General features: G+C 41.4%; 1 protein-coding gene across 1 annotated transcript; it reads right to left on the bottom strand.

The window, feature by feature from the left end:
- Window positions 1–10,980: 10,980 nt before the first annotated feature.
- On the bottom strand, window positions 10,981–17,272 carry IL26 (interleukin 26). Its single transcript, XM_069849765.1, has 5 exons — window positions 17,102–17,272; window positions 16,682–16,738; window positions 15,252–15,383; window positions 11,153–11,218; window positions 10,981–11,067 (listed from the first exon to the last, which is right to left on the bottom strand). The coding sequence occupies exons 1-5, from the start codon at window positions 17,270–17,272 to the stop codon at window positions 10,981–10,983; spliced, it is 513 nt and encodes a 170-aa protein (XP_069705866.1).
- Window positions 17,273–18,463: the final 1,191 nt, after the last annotated feature.

Below are 18,463 nucleotides of genomic sequence, written 5' to 3'. Positions count from 1 at the left end.
ACTTAAAAGACCAAGAAATGAGAGAAGTAAGATTCTGCTGCTTTTTTGAAGAGGGTAATGAGTCCCTGCCCCCGAATTAAAAGAGAGAGAGTTTCTAAAAAGACAATAAAACAAACAAGTGTTGGAAAACAAAATACAATTTCAAGCAGCATACTTGAAAGTAATTAAAACATGAGTACTGTGGTAGGTTGAGTTGCTAATCTTTTTTCCTAAGGAAATGAAACTTAGACAGTTTCTCTAGCTGTCAGTTCCTTCCTGATCAGTAACTTTTGAACAGAGTCAGCAATTTGATCCAGATTTGAGCTAATTTAGGCCCTCTCACTTTCATTAAAATTGACAGCCAAGCAACAACAAGATTGTTTTACTAACCATAGACATCACGTTGATAGGTCTATATGAGTTCATTACCATGAGGAGGGGAATAGCTTTCCTAACATGGATACCTGATTGTTGTGAAAGCATATTCATTCCAACAATTACACAAGAGTTAGTTAGTACCTAGGAAGGTCTATATGGTAGTTATGAAAAATTTCCAAAACTTACGAAAAAGTTATGAAAGGACTCATACTTTCACAATTAAACCAAACTCGTTGTTTCATATTAATGCTTAAAGGGCTATGAACTCTTATTTCATCCTTTTTCAACACATCTGGCTCGCCAGATCAACCTATTCTCTGCATATCTGTGTAGCAAAACTGAAGGATAAACTGTAGCATGTGGTGCCACAACTAGGGTTGTTTTATTTTAGTGTAGCTACTGTGGATATCATGATACACCAGGCTTTAGCTGTGGTGCACTATCTTTCTCGCCACATACACAGGCAAACTACAACAGTCCTTTCAAAGCTTTGCAAAAGCAGATATACAAGTTAAATCTCAACAGCAAAGGGCTCAGAGTTCAGGCACATCAACTCTGGTTTCCATCAGCACATTTGAGATACTCTTTTTTTTTTTTTTGAAAATCAGCAATTATGATTCAATAATTGCTAAAAAAAAAACAAAACTGAAGAAATTTTAGATTAGCTAATAGTCTTTTTTCCCTGCCATATAAGGTAAAATGACATATTGGTGAGACCTTCTACATTAGTGTGCCATTTGTTCTGCATATAGGAATTTAAAATCAGCCTCTTGATCATCACCCACTCATCATACTTTGGCTTGTATTTGGGAGCACTATTGGAGCCTGCAAAAATGAGTACCATTCAGATAGAAATAAAACTGGAAGATGTTTTCAGAAATTCACTTGATGTTCAGTTGTTAACAGGACCTCAGTCCACAGGACCTGATAGAGCTAGTCCAAAATAAACTTAAAACAAACACAGGGTGGAAGCTCTGTCCTCAATACTGTTTTTTTTTAACTTACACATCTGCTCCTATAACATTGCTCCTTTTGCTAATTGAGATGGGATGGTGAAGAAATATTGTACGTCACTGAAGGAATCAACTGTCAAAATGCCTGAAGGAAAATATCAGAGAAAACAAAATGGGGCTGGGTAAAATATCATGGTAAATGACATTCCTCTGTAGTCATGTAAGGTACCCACTACCCAATCATCTGGCTGGATAAAGATAACATATGATAAAATACAGTAAGGTAATTGTTACTGGGAAAGGTACCATTAAGGTAGATGTTAATTCTCTAGATAAGACTGGATGTTGTTACAAGAGTTGTAACTTCAGTGAAACAATATTTTCCTTTCAAAAAGAAACATTTTGAGAATTCAGAGGAACTAATCAGTGAATCTGAAAGTAAGGGTAAACATGAAGCAAGCCCGAAGTTTCTGCAAGTCTAGAGTGCAAAATTCTTCAGAATTTGCCTCAAAAATAAGAAAAAAAATGTGACAGACAGGAGTATAGGTCTTCTGAAGAGGATGTGGAACTGCTGGTAGACAGCTGAACATTAATGGATTTCATCTTTGCAGCAGTGAAGGCAAACGGTATCCTGGGTTGCATCAGCAAAATTACAGCCAGCAGGCTGTATTCCCAGAACTGGACACAGTACTCCAGGTGAGGTCTCACAAGAGAGGAGTAGAGAGACAGAATCCCCTGTCCCGACCTGCTGGTCATACTTCTTTTGATGCAGGCTGGGGATACAGCTGGCCTTCTGGGCTGCAAGCACATATTGCCAGCTCATGTTGAGCTTCTCATCCACTACAACACTCAAGTCATTCTATCCAGGGCTACTCTCAAACCATTGTCAACCCAGCCTTCATTTGTGCTTGGGATTGTTCCAATCCAGGTTCAGGACCTTATACTTGGCTTTGTTGAACTTCATGAGGTTTGCACAGGCCCAACTCTCAAACCTGTCAGGGTCCCTCTGGACAGCATCTCTTCCCTCCAGTGCATCAGCCGTGCCCCACAGCTTGGTGTCATCAGCAAACTTGCTGAGGGTGCCTCAATCCTACTGTCCATGTCTCCAACAAAGATCTTAAACAGCATTAGTCCTAATACCTACCCTTGTGGGACACCTCTTGTCACCAGTTTCCACTTGCACATTGAGTCATCTACCACGATGCAGAGGTTTCATAGGATTTGTAGGTATAAAACTTCTTCAAAGTCTCATTCCACCCCTGAGCTCAATATGTGGTGGGTGCCACTTATAAAAAACTGTACAGTTTCTGTTTATAGTCTTAAAAGTGATCATTCACATCAATTGGTCTGGTGAGTGGCTTTCTTATTGCTAGGCTAACTGGACTTCCCGGTTTTAGTATTGTGGAGTAAATCCTTGTGCTTTCTTCTACTGACTGGAGAAAGATGATTTTTCTTATAAAGTTAGTTTTGCAGATGAACTGCAGTTGATTATTTATCTTCTCTCTCATGAATGGGATTGAACTGATATCTTTAATCTCTTGTTTTTCTTGCTTTTACCAGAGGCCACATTTTCTCATAACTCTCCTTTAAGTCCTTTGCAATATTCCAACATTTCCAAAAGTTGAAGCAGATTCAGAAAGCTAATAGTGAAACAATATGCAGAAGTTACAATATCTTTCTGCTTCCTCTCAGTAGTTCTTACTGGTGGATGAGCTGAGCATCTATTATATATTCACTCTTTTTGCTGTAGTACAACACAAGTAATCTATAACAGTTCTGAAGTCCTTTTACAATCACCAAAACATCCACCCTAGAGTTTGGGCCTGGGATTTACTAGATTGTAGACACACAGAACATCAGTGTGGCCTCTTCCCATTCATCTATAACCCCTCCCCAAAGATTTACTTGGCTTTCTTCTATACAGAGGAATAAACACCAGGATGTTGCTTTCTGTGGTCTGAAAACAGATTGCACTGAACATATCTATCAGATGAACGTTATTTATATCAGCAACATATTCACTTCAATCATCCTTTGGTATCGGCAGGATTTTTTGGGACTACTGAAGATGCAAGCCCAACTTGGTAGTCTGGAAGAGGATGAGCCACTGACTCAAATCACAACACTGCATCTGATGCTGCACCCCTTCTTTGTAGCCATTTGCAAGCCTGCAATTTTCTCCAAGCTTTGTATGCCTTTGGCTTTGCTTAGGTGAGATGGGAAGTTTTCTAAAACCTCACAGGCATTCCACAGAGCAATAAACTTTCTCCCATTCCCACATTGAAATCAAAGTTTTCCCAAAATGCCAGAACAAGTCTGAAACTGAGAAGCAGAGTGGCCACTCCATCACCATCCTCGCTGCAGCTCCCCTCTGCACGGGCAAGGAAAGAGAGATCAGGAGAGCCTCTCAGGAGCAGGGGTGATGCCTGGTATCTGCCCAGGAAACTCTAAACTGATGGCTGGTGTGGGCTGCTCTTCTCAATTTGTCATTCTGCAGTTGTCCGTTGGCTTGGGATTCACATCTGAAAGACTTCGCAGGGTGTTCTGGTACGTGAAACATTCTTTTTCCCCTGCTGCGGGTAGAAAAACAGGCTGCCTTTTCCACTGACAGTGTGTGGTTTCTCATTCACAAAAATTTTTTTTTCCTCACATCTAGGAGGCTCGATTGTAAATAGTTTTATCAAGTGACTAATTTACCAGACTTGTGGTTTATCTCTGAGGGCTTCCTTCATCACTTGGAAAGTGCTACTAGTTATTCCCTAATCGTTATACAGGAGCAGAGAAAGCGTTTACACTTACATGACAAAATTTTTCAAGGAGACGTCAGTGGGTTGTTCGCTCGTTGTTAGGAACGATGAGCTGGGTTGGCACAAACCATTTCTTCTTTCACATGGGGAGGGAGAAAACAGGAAATAATTGATAATACTTTATTATCGATTGACATGGGCTACAGCACTTCATTTATGATGGTAAAACCACTGTGGTGTATTCTGCTGCTAACTACGACTCATTGAATCTTTAGGAGAAAAAAGCAAACAAAAACCTTCTCTGCACCTTTGCTTCTTCAAGGAAGTTGTTTCCTTCTCATCAGATCAGTCGAAAACGTGGTTGCACCATGAGTACCAAAATTACTTAAACAAGCAGCACCAGGGGAGAGTGGAAGGAAAAGCATCAGTCAGTTAAAGTTAACAAGTGACGAATGCTAACAAGATAAAACTGTGCTGATTTGTCATGAGTTTACAGGTTTTTGAGGCCTTAAAGAGAAGAAAAATATAAACCAAATCTGCATATAGCTCAAAAGAAAATGAACTGCCATGCATCCAGATGACATTGGCCTATTGGTGCTCACCAGTTAGCTGCATAAGCTCCAGAAAAATAGTTGCAGCGTTCATATTGTTCAGTTAAAATTTTGGTAAATCAGGAGACATGGCAAGCCAACCTGACTCCACCATTAGCTGCATAAAAATTTGACTGGTAATAGGATCTGAGGCTGAAGCAATCAGGTGTCACATCTGCTGACCCTAGGTGAGGTAGCATCCTAATGAAGTTCCTTCTTCTGTTTCTCAGATCATCACAGCCAGTTATTTTTGGTAGAGGGGTCATTTCATAGAATCATAGAATAACCAGGTTGGAAGAGACCCACTGGATCATCGAGTCCAACCATTTGCTGCTGCTCCTGCAGAGGCATTAAGTGTGGCCCAAGGAAGTGCCATCTTTGGTCCAAAAGAAAAATTTCAGCTTCCACCGTGATATATGTGGCAAGATTTTTGGCAGTTTCAGTGAAGCTTGTTAAATAAACTCCTGCAGAGCTCTTTCAGTGATAGATCCACCTTTGCAGGTTTCAGGCCCTGCCTGGACAGAAAACAGCACAGCTTTTGATGCTGCTGCTTCAGGGATACTGCACCTGAGCACATGCTTGAAAGAAACAGTCAGGCTACATGATTTTCCTCCAAACTTGCCTGCAACTTTTGTGTGTTGTTTAGAGAGAATGAGTTGCTATTGGTGAAGTCATATTTGAAATAATTAAAAGACCACAAAGTGAATATAGACTCAAGATGGACTGCAGAAAGAGCGACAATCTCCCCACAAAGTCCTTCAGGTATGTGGTGGTATTCAGAAAATGGATTTTTTTTTTTCTTCATAAGAAACATTATGTTGCCTTCTCACTAATTGAAAATTGCAGGACCAGCTCCTACCACAACTACAGATTGTTTTGAACAATTTTTATAGCAGTAATGAAATTAGTATCTATACACAACCTAATTCATAATCTCTAATTGAATTTCCTATTTTTCTCTACAACTCCAGCTGCTGGAAGCTCAACTTCATAGTGTCTTGAAACAGATTTTTTAATGTGCAAAATACAGTAACCCACTGAGACCATAGAAGAAAGCTGGACACCCCATGCTCTTCTACTCAGCTGTCATCATTCTTCTTTTCTCCTATGCCAGATTTCTCCTTTTCCCTCTCCCTTTACACACACTTTCTCACTAAACCATGTTAAAATTAGATTTTATTGGATATTTATCTCTGAGAATTCAAAAATCGGTGAATGGTAATCAGGTAATTGTTACTAATTAAATATTTTAGCATGGTGTGATCTTCTGCTGCTTTGCCAGGTTGCTGAGCTAGAAAGCTGCTTTCCCCAGCCAGGAGGTGATGTTTCTCTAAAAACGGCATAATGACCTGGGGTGAGGAGGGAAGGCACTCTGGCACCAGAGTCCATGGCAAGGGAGCAGGGAGATCTGCATGACCCTCTCTTATGGGCAACAGATGAAAAACTTCCCTGCTGGTGCCCATGCTCCGAAGAGAGGAGTGGGAGCAAGAGCAGGAGTGTGCTAGTTTCTGACCGAGGGCCTTGGTCCAAAAGCCTCAGCATCATCAGCAAGAGGCTTGCAGTTTTCTTCAGAAATAACTTATGGAAGAGAAACATGTGTGGCTTCTCATCTGTCTTAATTATGTTCAAAATTTTATTCGACTGTGTCCTCTTGCAGGACTTGACACTCTCCTGCAGTTTGTCATACACCTTGCACAAACATTTTGTGGCGAGACAGTTGTTTGTAGTTTTCCTTTCTCCTATCAAAAACCAAATCTTTGTTCTCCATCTGCCCTTTTCATGGAGGTACTGACAGCCAACAGTCACCACCGGAGTATATTTGATTTAGTTATATCTGGACAGAGAGATGGGTTTGTCAGAGTGAACAAGGGAGCTGGTGGGTGTGATGTGCATGGTTTGGTGGTGGGACAGCATCTCTGTGTCTGTGTGGTGCCACTGCTCACACTGTGGCTACATCCAGTTCTGTAACACTTTACCCTGTTCAGAAATGATGCAGTGGACCTTCAAAGTAAGCCTTCTATGGCTACGAGAGGTTTTCAAGGTCCAACTGGATAAAGCTCTGGGCAGCCTGGTCTGACCTCCTGGTGTACCCTGCTTTGAGCAGGAGGTCAGATCGCAGGCCTCCAGAGGCTCCTGATATCCTCATTTACCCTTTGGCCCTGTGGCTTTGTGACTACTGCTGCAACCCCATCCCTGGGAGTTATTATAAAACATTACCCATAATGTTTTACCATTCAGTGTTCAAACCTACTCCCACCATGTCACCAACATCTTTATTTCATTATAGGCTCCAGCTTCACTCAGTGGTATTATATTTTCATTACCTCCCTTTTCCCTCTGGAAATGCTCCTCACACCTACTGCACGCCTTTATATTTCCTAATCTCTCTTCCAACAGAATAGGAATATCAAACTAAATATTGAATTTAAATTAAAACTGAACTGGGTAAGATCAGCCTTCTTCGGTGTTCTGGAGAGTTAGTCTCCCATAGCTGAGCAGTTCCTATTTGTTTTCAGGAGCAGGTACCACATGACAGTTGTTATTTACAGTAGAAAGAAGCTTTGCTAGAGATAGGAGAAGCTGCAGAGTGGCCACAGCACAGCTATGCAAGTGCTACTGTAGTCATTCCATTCCCATAACAGCACTGCCTGCCCAGGCAGCCTCTCCCTTCACAACTCTCTCCCATCAAACTCCCTGCGGTTGCTGAGGGGGAAGATGGCTCAGTGGCCACAGGCATCTATTTTGGGAAGCATCTTATTAATCACTAGACAAAACATCCACATGTTTCACCTTTAGCCATGCACATTTGCAGTGAGGACGCTGCTAGTGCAGTATCTAGAAATTGGTGTATGTGATGGATATTAAGAAACAGTGATCAAATGGTTAAATCCAACACAAGTTACATTATATTCCCACATTTCAGGAAAAAAAACCCAAACAAAACCAAAAAACTTCCTTCTAACACTCTCTGCGAGAGATAATCCCAGCATTTGCTAAGGAATATGTTACATACCGCCCCAGGGCTCCTGCCAAGATGAGGAGTTTGGTGTAGATGGTTCTGGTTACAACATAAATTACTTATTGAGGGATAATCTTTGCACTTCAGAGCAAAAAAAAACCACTTTAGGGAAAACAGAGGAAATTTTTACATGGTCTTGTCTGTAATGGAAATTTTTGTCTTTGCTGACTCTTGCCATATTATTTACATAAGTCCCAAACAGCATGTGCAGCTGCCACTTTCCACTAGATCAGTGATTTTCAAGAAGTTATGAGCAAGTGACAATTTGCACAAAACAGCGACAAATGCACAGCCATGTATTTTTCATTCTTCCCTTTTCAGTAACAGTCACAAAATGCCCTTTTTGCCCTGTACTAAAGGTCACTACTCCAAAAAGGCCAAAACAATGTAATAAGGCAAGCCATGCTAAGCAACAGTGACAGCAATCAACACTATATGGGTATTAACTTCCTTCTGAGTATTTCTGTACTCAAAGCAAAGACAAATTCACGTAGCATATAATTGATAGACAATTTTTCCATTTGCCAAATGAGAACGGTGCCTTAATGATGCAACTTGTCTATAATAGGAATTCTGCAGCGCAACTAGGGACTGAATTAACACCTGATTTTTAATGCTAGTCTTTGGTTATACGTCCATTTTTCTTCCTCCGCATTTCTAATTTCAATTCTCAGTTCATGGCAACTGAATTAAAAGAAAAACAAAAATGTCAAACTCTAATCCAGCTGCATACCCATCTAAGTTTTACATCCAAGTAAACTACTTATGAAATGTGATCTGTCGCCATCAACTGAAGAATCAAAAATAAATTGGGACCAATATGAGTCCTGTTTTCTAAGAGTGACACCTAGAGTTTTATCTGAAAAACTCAAAAGCTTTCCTTTACTTGTCTGGTTTTAAATGGCAATAAGCTTTTATCCATACTCATTACTTTGAACTGCCAGTTAAATATATTTAATACTGATTATTTTGCTAATAGTTTGTTGTTAGGTGGCCTGTATATCATAGAATCATAGAATGGTTTGGGCTGGAAGGGACCTTAAAGACCAGCTAATTCCAAACCCCCTGCCATGGTCAGGGACACCTTGCTTATCTAGTTGCTCAAAGCATCATCTAGCTTGACCCTGAACACCTCTAGGGAAGAGGCATCCATGACCTGCTCCGGTGCCTCACCAACCTAACAGTAACAAAAATCTTCCTAACATCTAATCTGCGCTCTTTCAGCTTAAAACTATTACCCTCATCCTATCACTACACTCCTTGAAAAAAAATCCCTCTCCAGCTTTCCTGTAGGCCCCTTTTAAGCACTGGAAGGTCACTATAAGGTCTCCTTGGAGCCTTCTCTTCTCCAGGCTGAACAAGCCCAACTCTCTCAGCCTGTCCTTGTATGGGAGGTGCTCCAGCCCTCTGAGCATTTTAGTGGCACTCCTGTGGACTTACTCCAACAGATCTGTCTTTCCTTTGCTGAGGACTCCAGAAATGAACAAAGTACTCCAGGTGAGGTCTCACTAGAGCAGAGCAGAGGAGCAGAATTACTTCTCTTCCTTGACCTGCTGGTTACAAATACAATGTGTAACTTATCACAATGCCCCTCTATTAAATAAAGACATTTATATTCAGGTACCATATTTTGCCTTTCATTTAGAGGTGTTTAATTGCTTTGGAAATGTGGTTGGCATAAAGGGACGCACCATGCCCAGAGGTGGCACTGCTCTCAATTTACAGACAAGGCGAGAAATGGTCTGAGGATTGTCCTAACCTACACAGAAAATGAAGGCGAGAACCTCTAAGTTTTTATGCCATAAGATAACTTGATTTTCCTCTCAGATTGATGGAGGCAAAGGGGCTGAGCTTTGTTACAGCTTGACCTCAGACCCTGCTGGGGGAGGTCTGCTGGCTGCTCAGTGCAGGGCTGACCCCAGGAGAGCAACATAGACTTGCTCTTCCTCACACCACCACCACAGGGCACTGTGCCAGTCACTGAAGAATAGGTTGTTCCTTGTAGATTGATAAATTATTAGACAAATGCTTAAATCCAGCTGGAATCTGTAGAAATTAGCTATCTGATACACTTAGGTCTATTTCGAAGTTCATCTTTCTCCTTGTGTGTCACTTGTGGACCTCTGCATCCCTTTGAGAAAACAGGTGGCAATGCTAGTTTTGTGAAATTGTTTCTAGCCAGAAAGCTCATATCTACCTTTGCACCTTAGCACAGCAGGAAACATGAATGATCTACATACAATCATTTTAGACCACTTCTGGAGTTTTTCTTTTTCAACTCTGGACATCTATGAGGGGAGAAAAAGCAAAAAAAAAAAAAAAAGACCCCAAATCACACTGACAGGATGAGGTCAGCAAAATTTCCACACGAAAAATCTTTAGTGATATGAAACACCTGAAAACATGGTCTATGGATCCTCCCAGTTAAACATGGAACTTTTTGTATTTGCAGGTGTCACTGCTTCTCATCTTCACGCAATAAGCAGTAGCCTCTCCTGCTGATGCAGCCACAGGGTCCCCCGTGCTGAGCCCTCAGATTCCAGCTACTGCTCCCTGCCAGCAGTGAGGACTGGACGGTGGTGTCTGAGGAAGGTTGAGGAGGCCATGCCCACAGCCAAACCATTTTGCAATCTCAGTCATTGGTGGCCCATTTATTGTGTTTCCTGCATTGTGTGGTCCCAGGTAGAGCATGTGATATCTGAAGGTCATGTGTGAGTCATAGATCGAAGTTTTCACATTAATTGGAGTATTAGGAATCAATTATTGCCTTAAATTAATAAGAATGATAAGAAATATATAATAGATTTTCTTCTTTATATGTAGAACAGCTTGTGTATACTGTTTTGTAGCTACAACAACAACAACAAAGTAGTATAGGTCAGGGGAGGGGTGTTCAAAAGTGGTCCTCATTGCTTTGAATTGTAATCACTTGGAGTGGCACAATGCATGGCTAAATCATGCCCACAGGACATTGTCTGATCCGCACTGCAGCAGATTTCCAGTTGTACTTATGCAATGTGTCCAAGGGATGCATGTGAGGCAGCTTGGCAGGGCCAGAAGTACATCATCATGCTATAACTGCTCCAGAGGCTGCTCTCATACCGCAGGACAGACAGAGCTGCAATGCCAGACCAACTGTGACAGCTCTTGAAAAATCCCTCCTTATGCCACTGTATTACAGAAGCTCTCATTCAGCGGGATGGAGTTGCTGCCAAGCCCCTCTTATGTCCAGCTCTCAGTTTATTTTCAGGCTTTCTGGGTAAGGGTCTGTTCTCAGCACAGAAGCAGTGTGTTGTCTGTCATTTCCTCATTCTTCATATGATGGTTTGTACGTAGGCCTGAATCCAAGGGAGAAGAATATCCAGCTCATGGATGGCCTTGTAGATTCCCTTCTCTCCCAGCTGTTGAGAAGATAAATATGTTAGAAAAGAAGCTGCTCACAGCCCTTTAACAGTGCAGCTGGGAGCCAGTGCTTCCTGCTCTTACCTTTATAAATGTTTTCTTTATTTTTTTGACAGCAGAAGTTAACCTTGTGGATGGAGCACATGGAAGCTGAAGAAGATGAGAAGAAACCAGGAGAGCTTGTTGCAGCAAAGGTGCTGATGTAAAGACGTAGTGATGAGAAAGAGTCCAACCCACTGTGTGGCACCATAGGACTACCAGTAAAACATATGAAGTCAGCACCGTTTCAGCACCTCTGGCTACTATAAATGTTATTTTACCTGTGTGCTTCCTGGAAAGCTGAGTTCAGAGCACAAAAAAAAAGTAATATAAGTAACATTAATTCTATTTATTAAACCCTTTCTGTTGGTCTTTGGGATGTTTACTTCAGTTGCAGTGACAGCTTATGTATAGTGCAGCCTAGCTCTAGGGTTCAAGGTCCTTGAACTCTGGATCTTCAGAGGAGGCAAGATTAAGGGACAAAGACCTTTGCAGAGTGCTGGGGGCAGTTTTACTCATTTCTACTAACCCTTCAGATATAAAGTTTTTAAAGTTAATTTGTGCCTGCCCCATTTTTTTCTGCCCAGTCTTCCACTTTCCAGCTAATCCACAGTTTGATCTTGCACCGTTTGATCAGGCCAAGTTTTCCATTGAGATCACTGGGAATTTTGCCTGCAAGACCCTGCCCAGCTCCCAGAAATCGCACCCAAACCAATCAACAATGCCTTACTTGCCAATTCTGGCATCCTTCTAAGATGCTATGGTATCAGAGACAGAGGGTTCTGTCATCACTGTAAGATTTGAATTAAAAGCTGGATATAAGAAGGAAAAGGTGGACCAATTCATCCTACAGGACCCGAAGGCTGCACCCCAGGTTTAACCAGGTGCCACTGGCACGGGGAGCCCCACACCCTCCCTGCTTCCAGTGCCTTGGTGTGTCCCGGCCCCTGTCCTCACCGTCCAGCTCCCACTGACCAGTGCTGGATGGTGAAAACTGGTCTGGTTGGGAGTTTTGGAGCTGCCTGACTGAGCTTTCTAAGTAATACGGGTTGCTGATTTCCGAGCTCTCTGGGCATCCCAAGGAGAAAATCATTCTTGCAGGGAAAACGTGGAAAAAATCTGATGTTTTGCTATCTACAAACAGGGACAACATGTTTGAAAAGGCAAAAGGCAAAGGTCCTGAACTCAGATGAAAAGAGGTGACTGCTGAAATGGATTGTTAGTCCTTCTTTCTACCTCACACAGAGATTTTTAAAAGAGCAACAGTTTCTATTTCAAGTCACTTTATCTGCTTCTCAAAGTCACCTTGTAGGATAAAAGTGTAAATAAAATAAACACTAATTTTTAAATCTTTAAAACGTCGTCTAACTAAGGCAGTTTTTTCTGACCTGGGACTTTTTTGGGTTTTGGGTTTTTTTAAGTTCAGCTTGTAGGATGTAGATTCCTACAGAAACCACTCGGTAGCAGAACTGACCTTAAATGACCGTGCTGGCTTAAGTGGTAGTACACATCACAAACTCTTTTCTTCCTGCATCAAAAGCAAGTAAACAAAGGAGCAAGCAAATAAGCTTAGTCACTGCAAGCAATGCTGCAATCTCTGCTCAAGGTCTACAAGCTCTGTCTACAGAGCAGATGTCTCTGATAGAGTTATGATTGAATCTACTCTGATAGAGTTATGATTGAATCTACTCTGATAGAGTTATGATTAAAATTCCTGCAGGGAGTATATTGCCTTTCTGCACTCCACTCAAATGTGAGGAACAACTTCCATAATTTGCTAGTGATGTAGGAGCGTAAGTACAATTTCAGAAGTGATGTTCTTGGAAATGCTGCCAGCCTGACAAGGCATGCGAGTAATTAAACAGGCTTTTGCTGTGGTTCTGCAGGTAGACGTTCCCAGTATCCAAGAGAAAATATCTGTTACCCTTAATGTGCAGTCATGGTTTAAGCAAAAGAGCTTGATTTCACTGCAGAAAAGGCATTTAGAGATTTTAGTACCAACATGTTTTTGAAAAACAGGACTCAGGCTCCAAAATCATTGGAAAATTGTAATGTTTCCTTGTCGGAGGCAAATATCATTACAATTTCTAAATAGCATGCATGCGTGTAACTGGCTGAATCAGAGCCTGAATTTGTGAAAGAATATGGAGTGTGTATATATAAAAAAGCATCACTGTTTCCCTCAATTGTATAAAGAACTTTACCCTTGAAAGGTAACAAATACATTACATAAGCAAGTTGCCATGGTGAAAATCCTTTCTGATAAACATCTTATAACTCCACTAGATAATAAAAATTAAAAAGCTTATGTAGATGGATGAATGAGTTTACTAATTTATCATATTACATATGATGGAGAAATCCTAAACCTGGTATTACTAAAGAATCCATTACTTCCATTCTGTTCACAGCTTCTATTATGCTTTCACATGGTTTTGTACTGTTGGCTTTGAATTAATACAAATAGTTTGAAAAATGTTGGTTTCCAGAAATTAGATGCTTCCTAGAAAATCATGGCAAGCCATATTTTCTCAGAGTTACTGTTTTTCTGCTACCAGGTAAGTTTTTTCTCTCCTGCCAGTATTTTTTAAGACCTAGAAACCTAAATTGTTATATTAAGACTAGTGTTGGGTAAAACACTGACACTAATTATGAAAAAGTGCAGGGTGCTTTGAGAAATCTCCAGCGTTTTGTCTCCATACAGCACAGAAGCAAATGCATTACTAAGTTATATAGCCAGTTCCAGTCACTGATGGAATTTCAGAATAAACTGTATTCTGAATTCAGTCACAATAGACAGTCTGAAATCCTCAGTGTGTGCTGGCACTTGTATGGGGTATAACCGCTTTTCCAGACAAGAATGAAATCTCTGTAAAGTATACTATAGCACACAATATCTGGATTTTTGACAGATGCAGATAACCACAGCAGTATGTTAAATGCCATGAATAATGTCTGTATGCAACTATTCAGCATGATTTGAAATGCAGAACCTGAGAGCCGGTGGAGTTTTCTTCCACTGAGATTTGAATTTTTTCACATTATACAAGTACTCCAGTTCTGTTCTGAGCTACAGCACTGCAAAAAGACCTCTGAAGCTGCTTATTTTTGCATTGCAAATATTTGTGTGCATGTAGAACCGATGTCCTTTCCTTTCATGCCACCATACAATTCAGATTAGACAAAATTTTAATCCACTAACATTTCATTGACTTCTTATCCTGCCCTCACTTTTTAAAATTACTGTAGACATTTGCCTGGATACCCATGGCTGTAATTCACCACAAGTCACACCCCAGTTTTTGGGACAGAATGACTTGCAAGGACAGCAGATTTAACAGAGAAAGAGAATAGCAATAGGACATGAAGTTTTAAGGCTCACCTTGTTGTTATTTATTTACTCTTGAAAATAAGGCAACAAAATAAGTGACCCACAATGACAGCATCATCTTAGCATCATACTATGTTGATATGCATATTTGCGTGCTCAAGTGTGCTTTAACTGCAGTTCTGTTGCAATTTACAAGGTGGGATGATGACAAAGTATTGATAAAAGCATCTCTTCCCTGGGACACTTAGATCATTAAGGACATTTTGCCACTGGGTAGCATCACTCCCTGACAACCTGCTCTGACTGCTGTTATGGGCGACACATGGCAACTGTTCTGATGAACTTCGTAATTGCAGTCCCTGCTTACTTGTGAGACACTACCAGCTCTTTCAGAATTCAGTATGGAAGAGCAGAGATGGTGTGCGAGTAAAGGTTACACACGTCCAGTGGCTGAACAAAGAGAGTATAATCACAGAAACTTGAGGAGCCGCATTTCTCCCTGTGACTACACTGTCTCTTTGCAGCTTTGGTGGTGGGAGGGCAGCACAGGGCAACATCATAAGCAGGGAAGTGGTTTGTCTCCATGGTATCTTTACCACCCTGCCCACTCCCCAAAAGTTCACTCTGGGAGGAAATGAGTGATGTTAAATTTCCCTGGACCCAGTAGGAAAGCCCTTTGGAAGCTGGGTCCTCTGTAAGGCAGGGCACACCGTGACTCTGAATCACCCTCTGTATCTGAGGAGAACTGTGGTGGAGGCTTTCCCTAACATTTCAGCTGGACAAAGTTAGTTTGGCTCTCAGGAATATACTCACACAGGCATTCATGTTTGCTTGCAGCATCTCAAAGGCACTAATAACATGCAACTTGTCGCTTTCTACTCCAAGATGACTGAAAACGTGTTGCACATAGAAGGAGAGGAGCTGATCTCGAACATTGCAGTTTGTCTGAAAACAAAGCATATAAAGAATTGCCAAATGAAAACCTGGTAAGTCAACTTCAGCCTCATAGTAATACGTGTGATTAGAAAGCACACCATCAATAAAAATGTTATCATTAATTTTAGTACCCCATTGGGTTGCTTCCCTTTCTTTTTTTTTTTTTAACAGCTCAAGGTACCACTGTGGTTTCAGAAGGAAAGGCAGGAGGATGCTGTGCTGGCAGCCACAGGAGTATTGGTAAGACCATCCGTGAACAGAAGTGACAGCAACAAATATGTTTAAGACACAAAGAATAAATGGAAGATAAATTTGGGAGTTAATGCAGCAGATCTTGGATACCCAAAGGTATTTCAAATGGCTATATATCTATTTTTAGGTTCCAATCAATGGAACCAAGTATCAAGTGTGAAATTCCCAGCATGAGGATAATGCAGCTGCAGATTAAGCCACTCAGATGCAGGTGTCCATGTGTAGGTCCCACAGGCAAAGCGAGGAGCCTTCAGTCACAAGGTAATCAATGAGATCCAGGGGAGTTCAAAGGCCAGTTGGCCTTTGAACCCTTTAAGGGTAAACTGACTCAGCCCCAGTGACTAGATTTCTGCATTAAGAAAGCCAAAATATCTCACACACTTATAGTCATTTCAACTAAATACCCTAAGCTTAGTGTCTCACTTCCTTCCTGAATTACACTGGGGAATTCTGATCTCCCTCTTCCAGTGCACCTGCAGAGGTCAAAGCCCATAGCAGCTCCTTGGGTGCCCTGGCTGCTCCACAGCATCTTTGGGCTATGGATGGTATCACACACCCTCAGCAGAAGTTGTCTTAGCTGCTGGGATGGCAGCTGTGGCCCTGGCCCATGTGAGAATGGGCTGGTGCCCGGAAAGTATTGCTGGGGAGGATCGCACGCAGCCAAGCTCTCACAGGAGGAGAAATTGCTACTCCAAGCACACCCCTCCCTGACATGCCGAACACACTCATCACAAGTCTCCTGGCAGAGCACCACTGCAGCCAACTAGAGAGAAGTGCCTCCAGGCTTTCCAAATCCACTTCTTTGTCCCCATACTACACTCAGCTGTCCACTCATGTCCCAGAGGAAACACCCTGTTGATGGGGCACATATAACACTCTTCCTCTAAGCAGAAGTCTTCATTAAATGTATGGTGTTCATAAATATAATGTCCTTCCCAATTAAACACAAGTGATTTTTGTGTCAGCCGTTATTCCTTTTGATCATGCATTCCTACCCCTACTGACAAAAGGAAAATCAAAGTAAGAAAATCAGAAACCAGTAGTATAAATCTTACCATAAACAGGATTTTTGTTGTCTTTTTAAGCAGCCTTGTGTTCTTGATGAGATCCTTCTGTAAGATATAATGTGCTAGTATTAATTAACCTAAGACAGAGTTTTAAGTCTGGTTTGTACAAAGCTTGTAGGAATAATAATCATCACCATATTCAGATGTAGGATGAGGACTCTGCAAAACCGTGTTCCAATCCCAGCCTAGCTCATACTTCTTTCATGGCAAACTCCTTGGCAAACCCATTCCACTTCTCTATGCATCTTCTTTTTTCCCCATCTTTATGAAAGGATCAGCAGCATTACCCTATCTCTCAGGACTGTAGAGACCATTCAGCTTATTAACATTTCCAGGTGCTCAGTAACAAAGCTGGTAAAGAAGCATCTATAAATAAAATAAACTTTTCACCTAGTGGGATCAACTTACAGGAACAGATGATTTTAAACTAGTTGCCTTGATATACAGATTCTCCGTCACTTGGGATAGAAGTCCTTTTCGGCACATATGCTTTCCTGTAGGTGACTTTTTGCCTTCCCCCGTGAAAAGACAAAGCAGAACTAAAAAATGCCCAGATCTGAAAATAGAATATACTTTCATCTTCGCTCCCAAATCTTCGTGCCTCTACAGTCACAGCAGCGTGTGTGATACAGCAAGACTGGTTAGCTGATAGAGGTTAACCTAATTTTGTTAACCCTCAAAGTAGCTTCGGCATTGAGATGCTCACGTAGATAACCCATTGCTTGTGTGCTGGCTGATCAGCATTGTAGCTGTGCTTTTTTATACGTCTTGCTCCACTTTCAACAAATTTGACCACAATCATCTGTGACGTTTTTCTAAACGATATCTCCATATTTACTGGCAGCAGGGTCAAGGTTTCCAAGAAAGAACAACTTCCCTCTCATGTAAGAAGTCTTCTTTCACTTAAGTGGTGGTCAAGTGAGGAAAAAGTATTTGAGCTGGTTAGTTTTCATCGATACATCAAACGTGAACTTTTTTAGATTTTTCCACAAAACCTTATGGCAGCAATTTGCTGAAATTTGGTGGCCTGGAGAGGAAAAATCTCTTTACTAATTTACCATAAGAAGCATTAGAAAGTGAGTTATCTATAAAGAAGGTGGATTGCACTGCCTTTAAAACTTCATTGTCCAGTCTTTGAGAAGTGTTTGTTTCAGGGACACAGCAGCTAGTAGCAACGCAGTTTGCTGCCTATTTTAATCTCTGTAATTTGTCTTTTTTGATTTATACTGGTAGAAGCAGCAGGCTGTTTATTGTGAAAGGGAGGGCTCCAGGAGGGCTCTGTTCAAGCACCAGGGCGTTCCTTGATATCAGTTTTCCTTATGAACCCTCTAAGAGCCGCAGGCACTGGGAAATAATGTGCAAGGTCCCAGCACAGCCACTACCAATGTGGTAAAAGTAAAACCAAAGGGTCAGGTGGTCATTCTTCTACACAGTTATTCAAACAGAGATTGATCATTCTATGTCTCTGGCCTGTTTCTGAAGCAGCCAGGTGTTGAGGGTTTCTCATGTACCACTCCAAACACACAAGGAACATCACACTGAGGTTAGACTTGGAAATACTGAAGTGACACAGTGACGGGAGGTTGTTGGGACAAGGAAGTAAGTAAAAGACCTCTGGATGTAAGTAAAGACCTCTGGGACTTGCCAAGACATATGCAAGAAGAGGGAGAAAGCAGGTTTTGGTCCAGCTTAACAATACTTCAGCCTGCAGTGATATCATTTTTGTTGAAAGTAAAAGTAAACTCTTGAAGTGTTCCCCCAGGATAGAGC

Source organism: Phaenicophaeus curvirostris, chromosome 1, assembly GCF_032191515.1.
Source record: "Phaenicophaeus curvirostris isolate KB17595 chromosome 1, BPBGC_Pcur_1.0, whole genome shotgun sequence".
NCBI classification, from domain to species: Eukaryota; Metazoa; Chordata; class Aves; order Cuculiformes; family Cuculidae; genus Phaenicophaeus; species Phaenicophaeus curvirostris.
The sequence above is the reverse complement of the archived record's forward strand: the minus strand, read 5'-3'. Positions and strand labels throughout refer to the sequence as shown.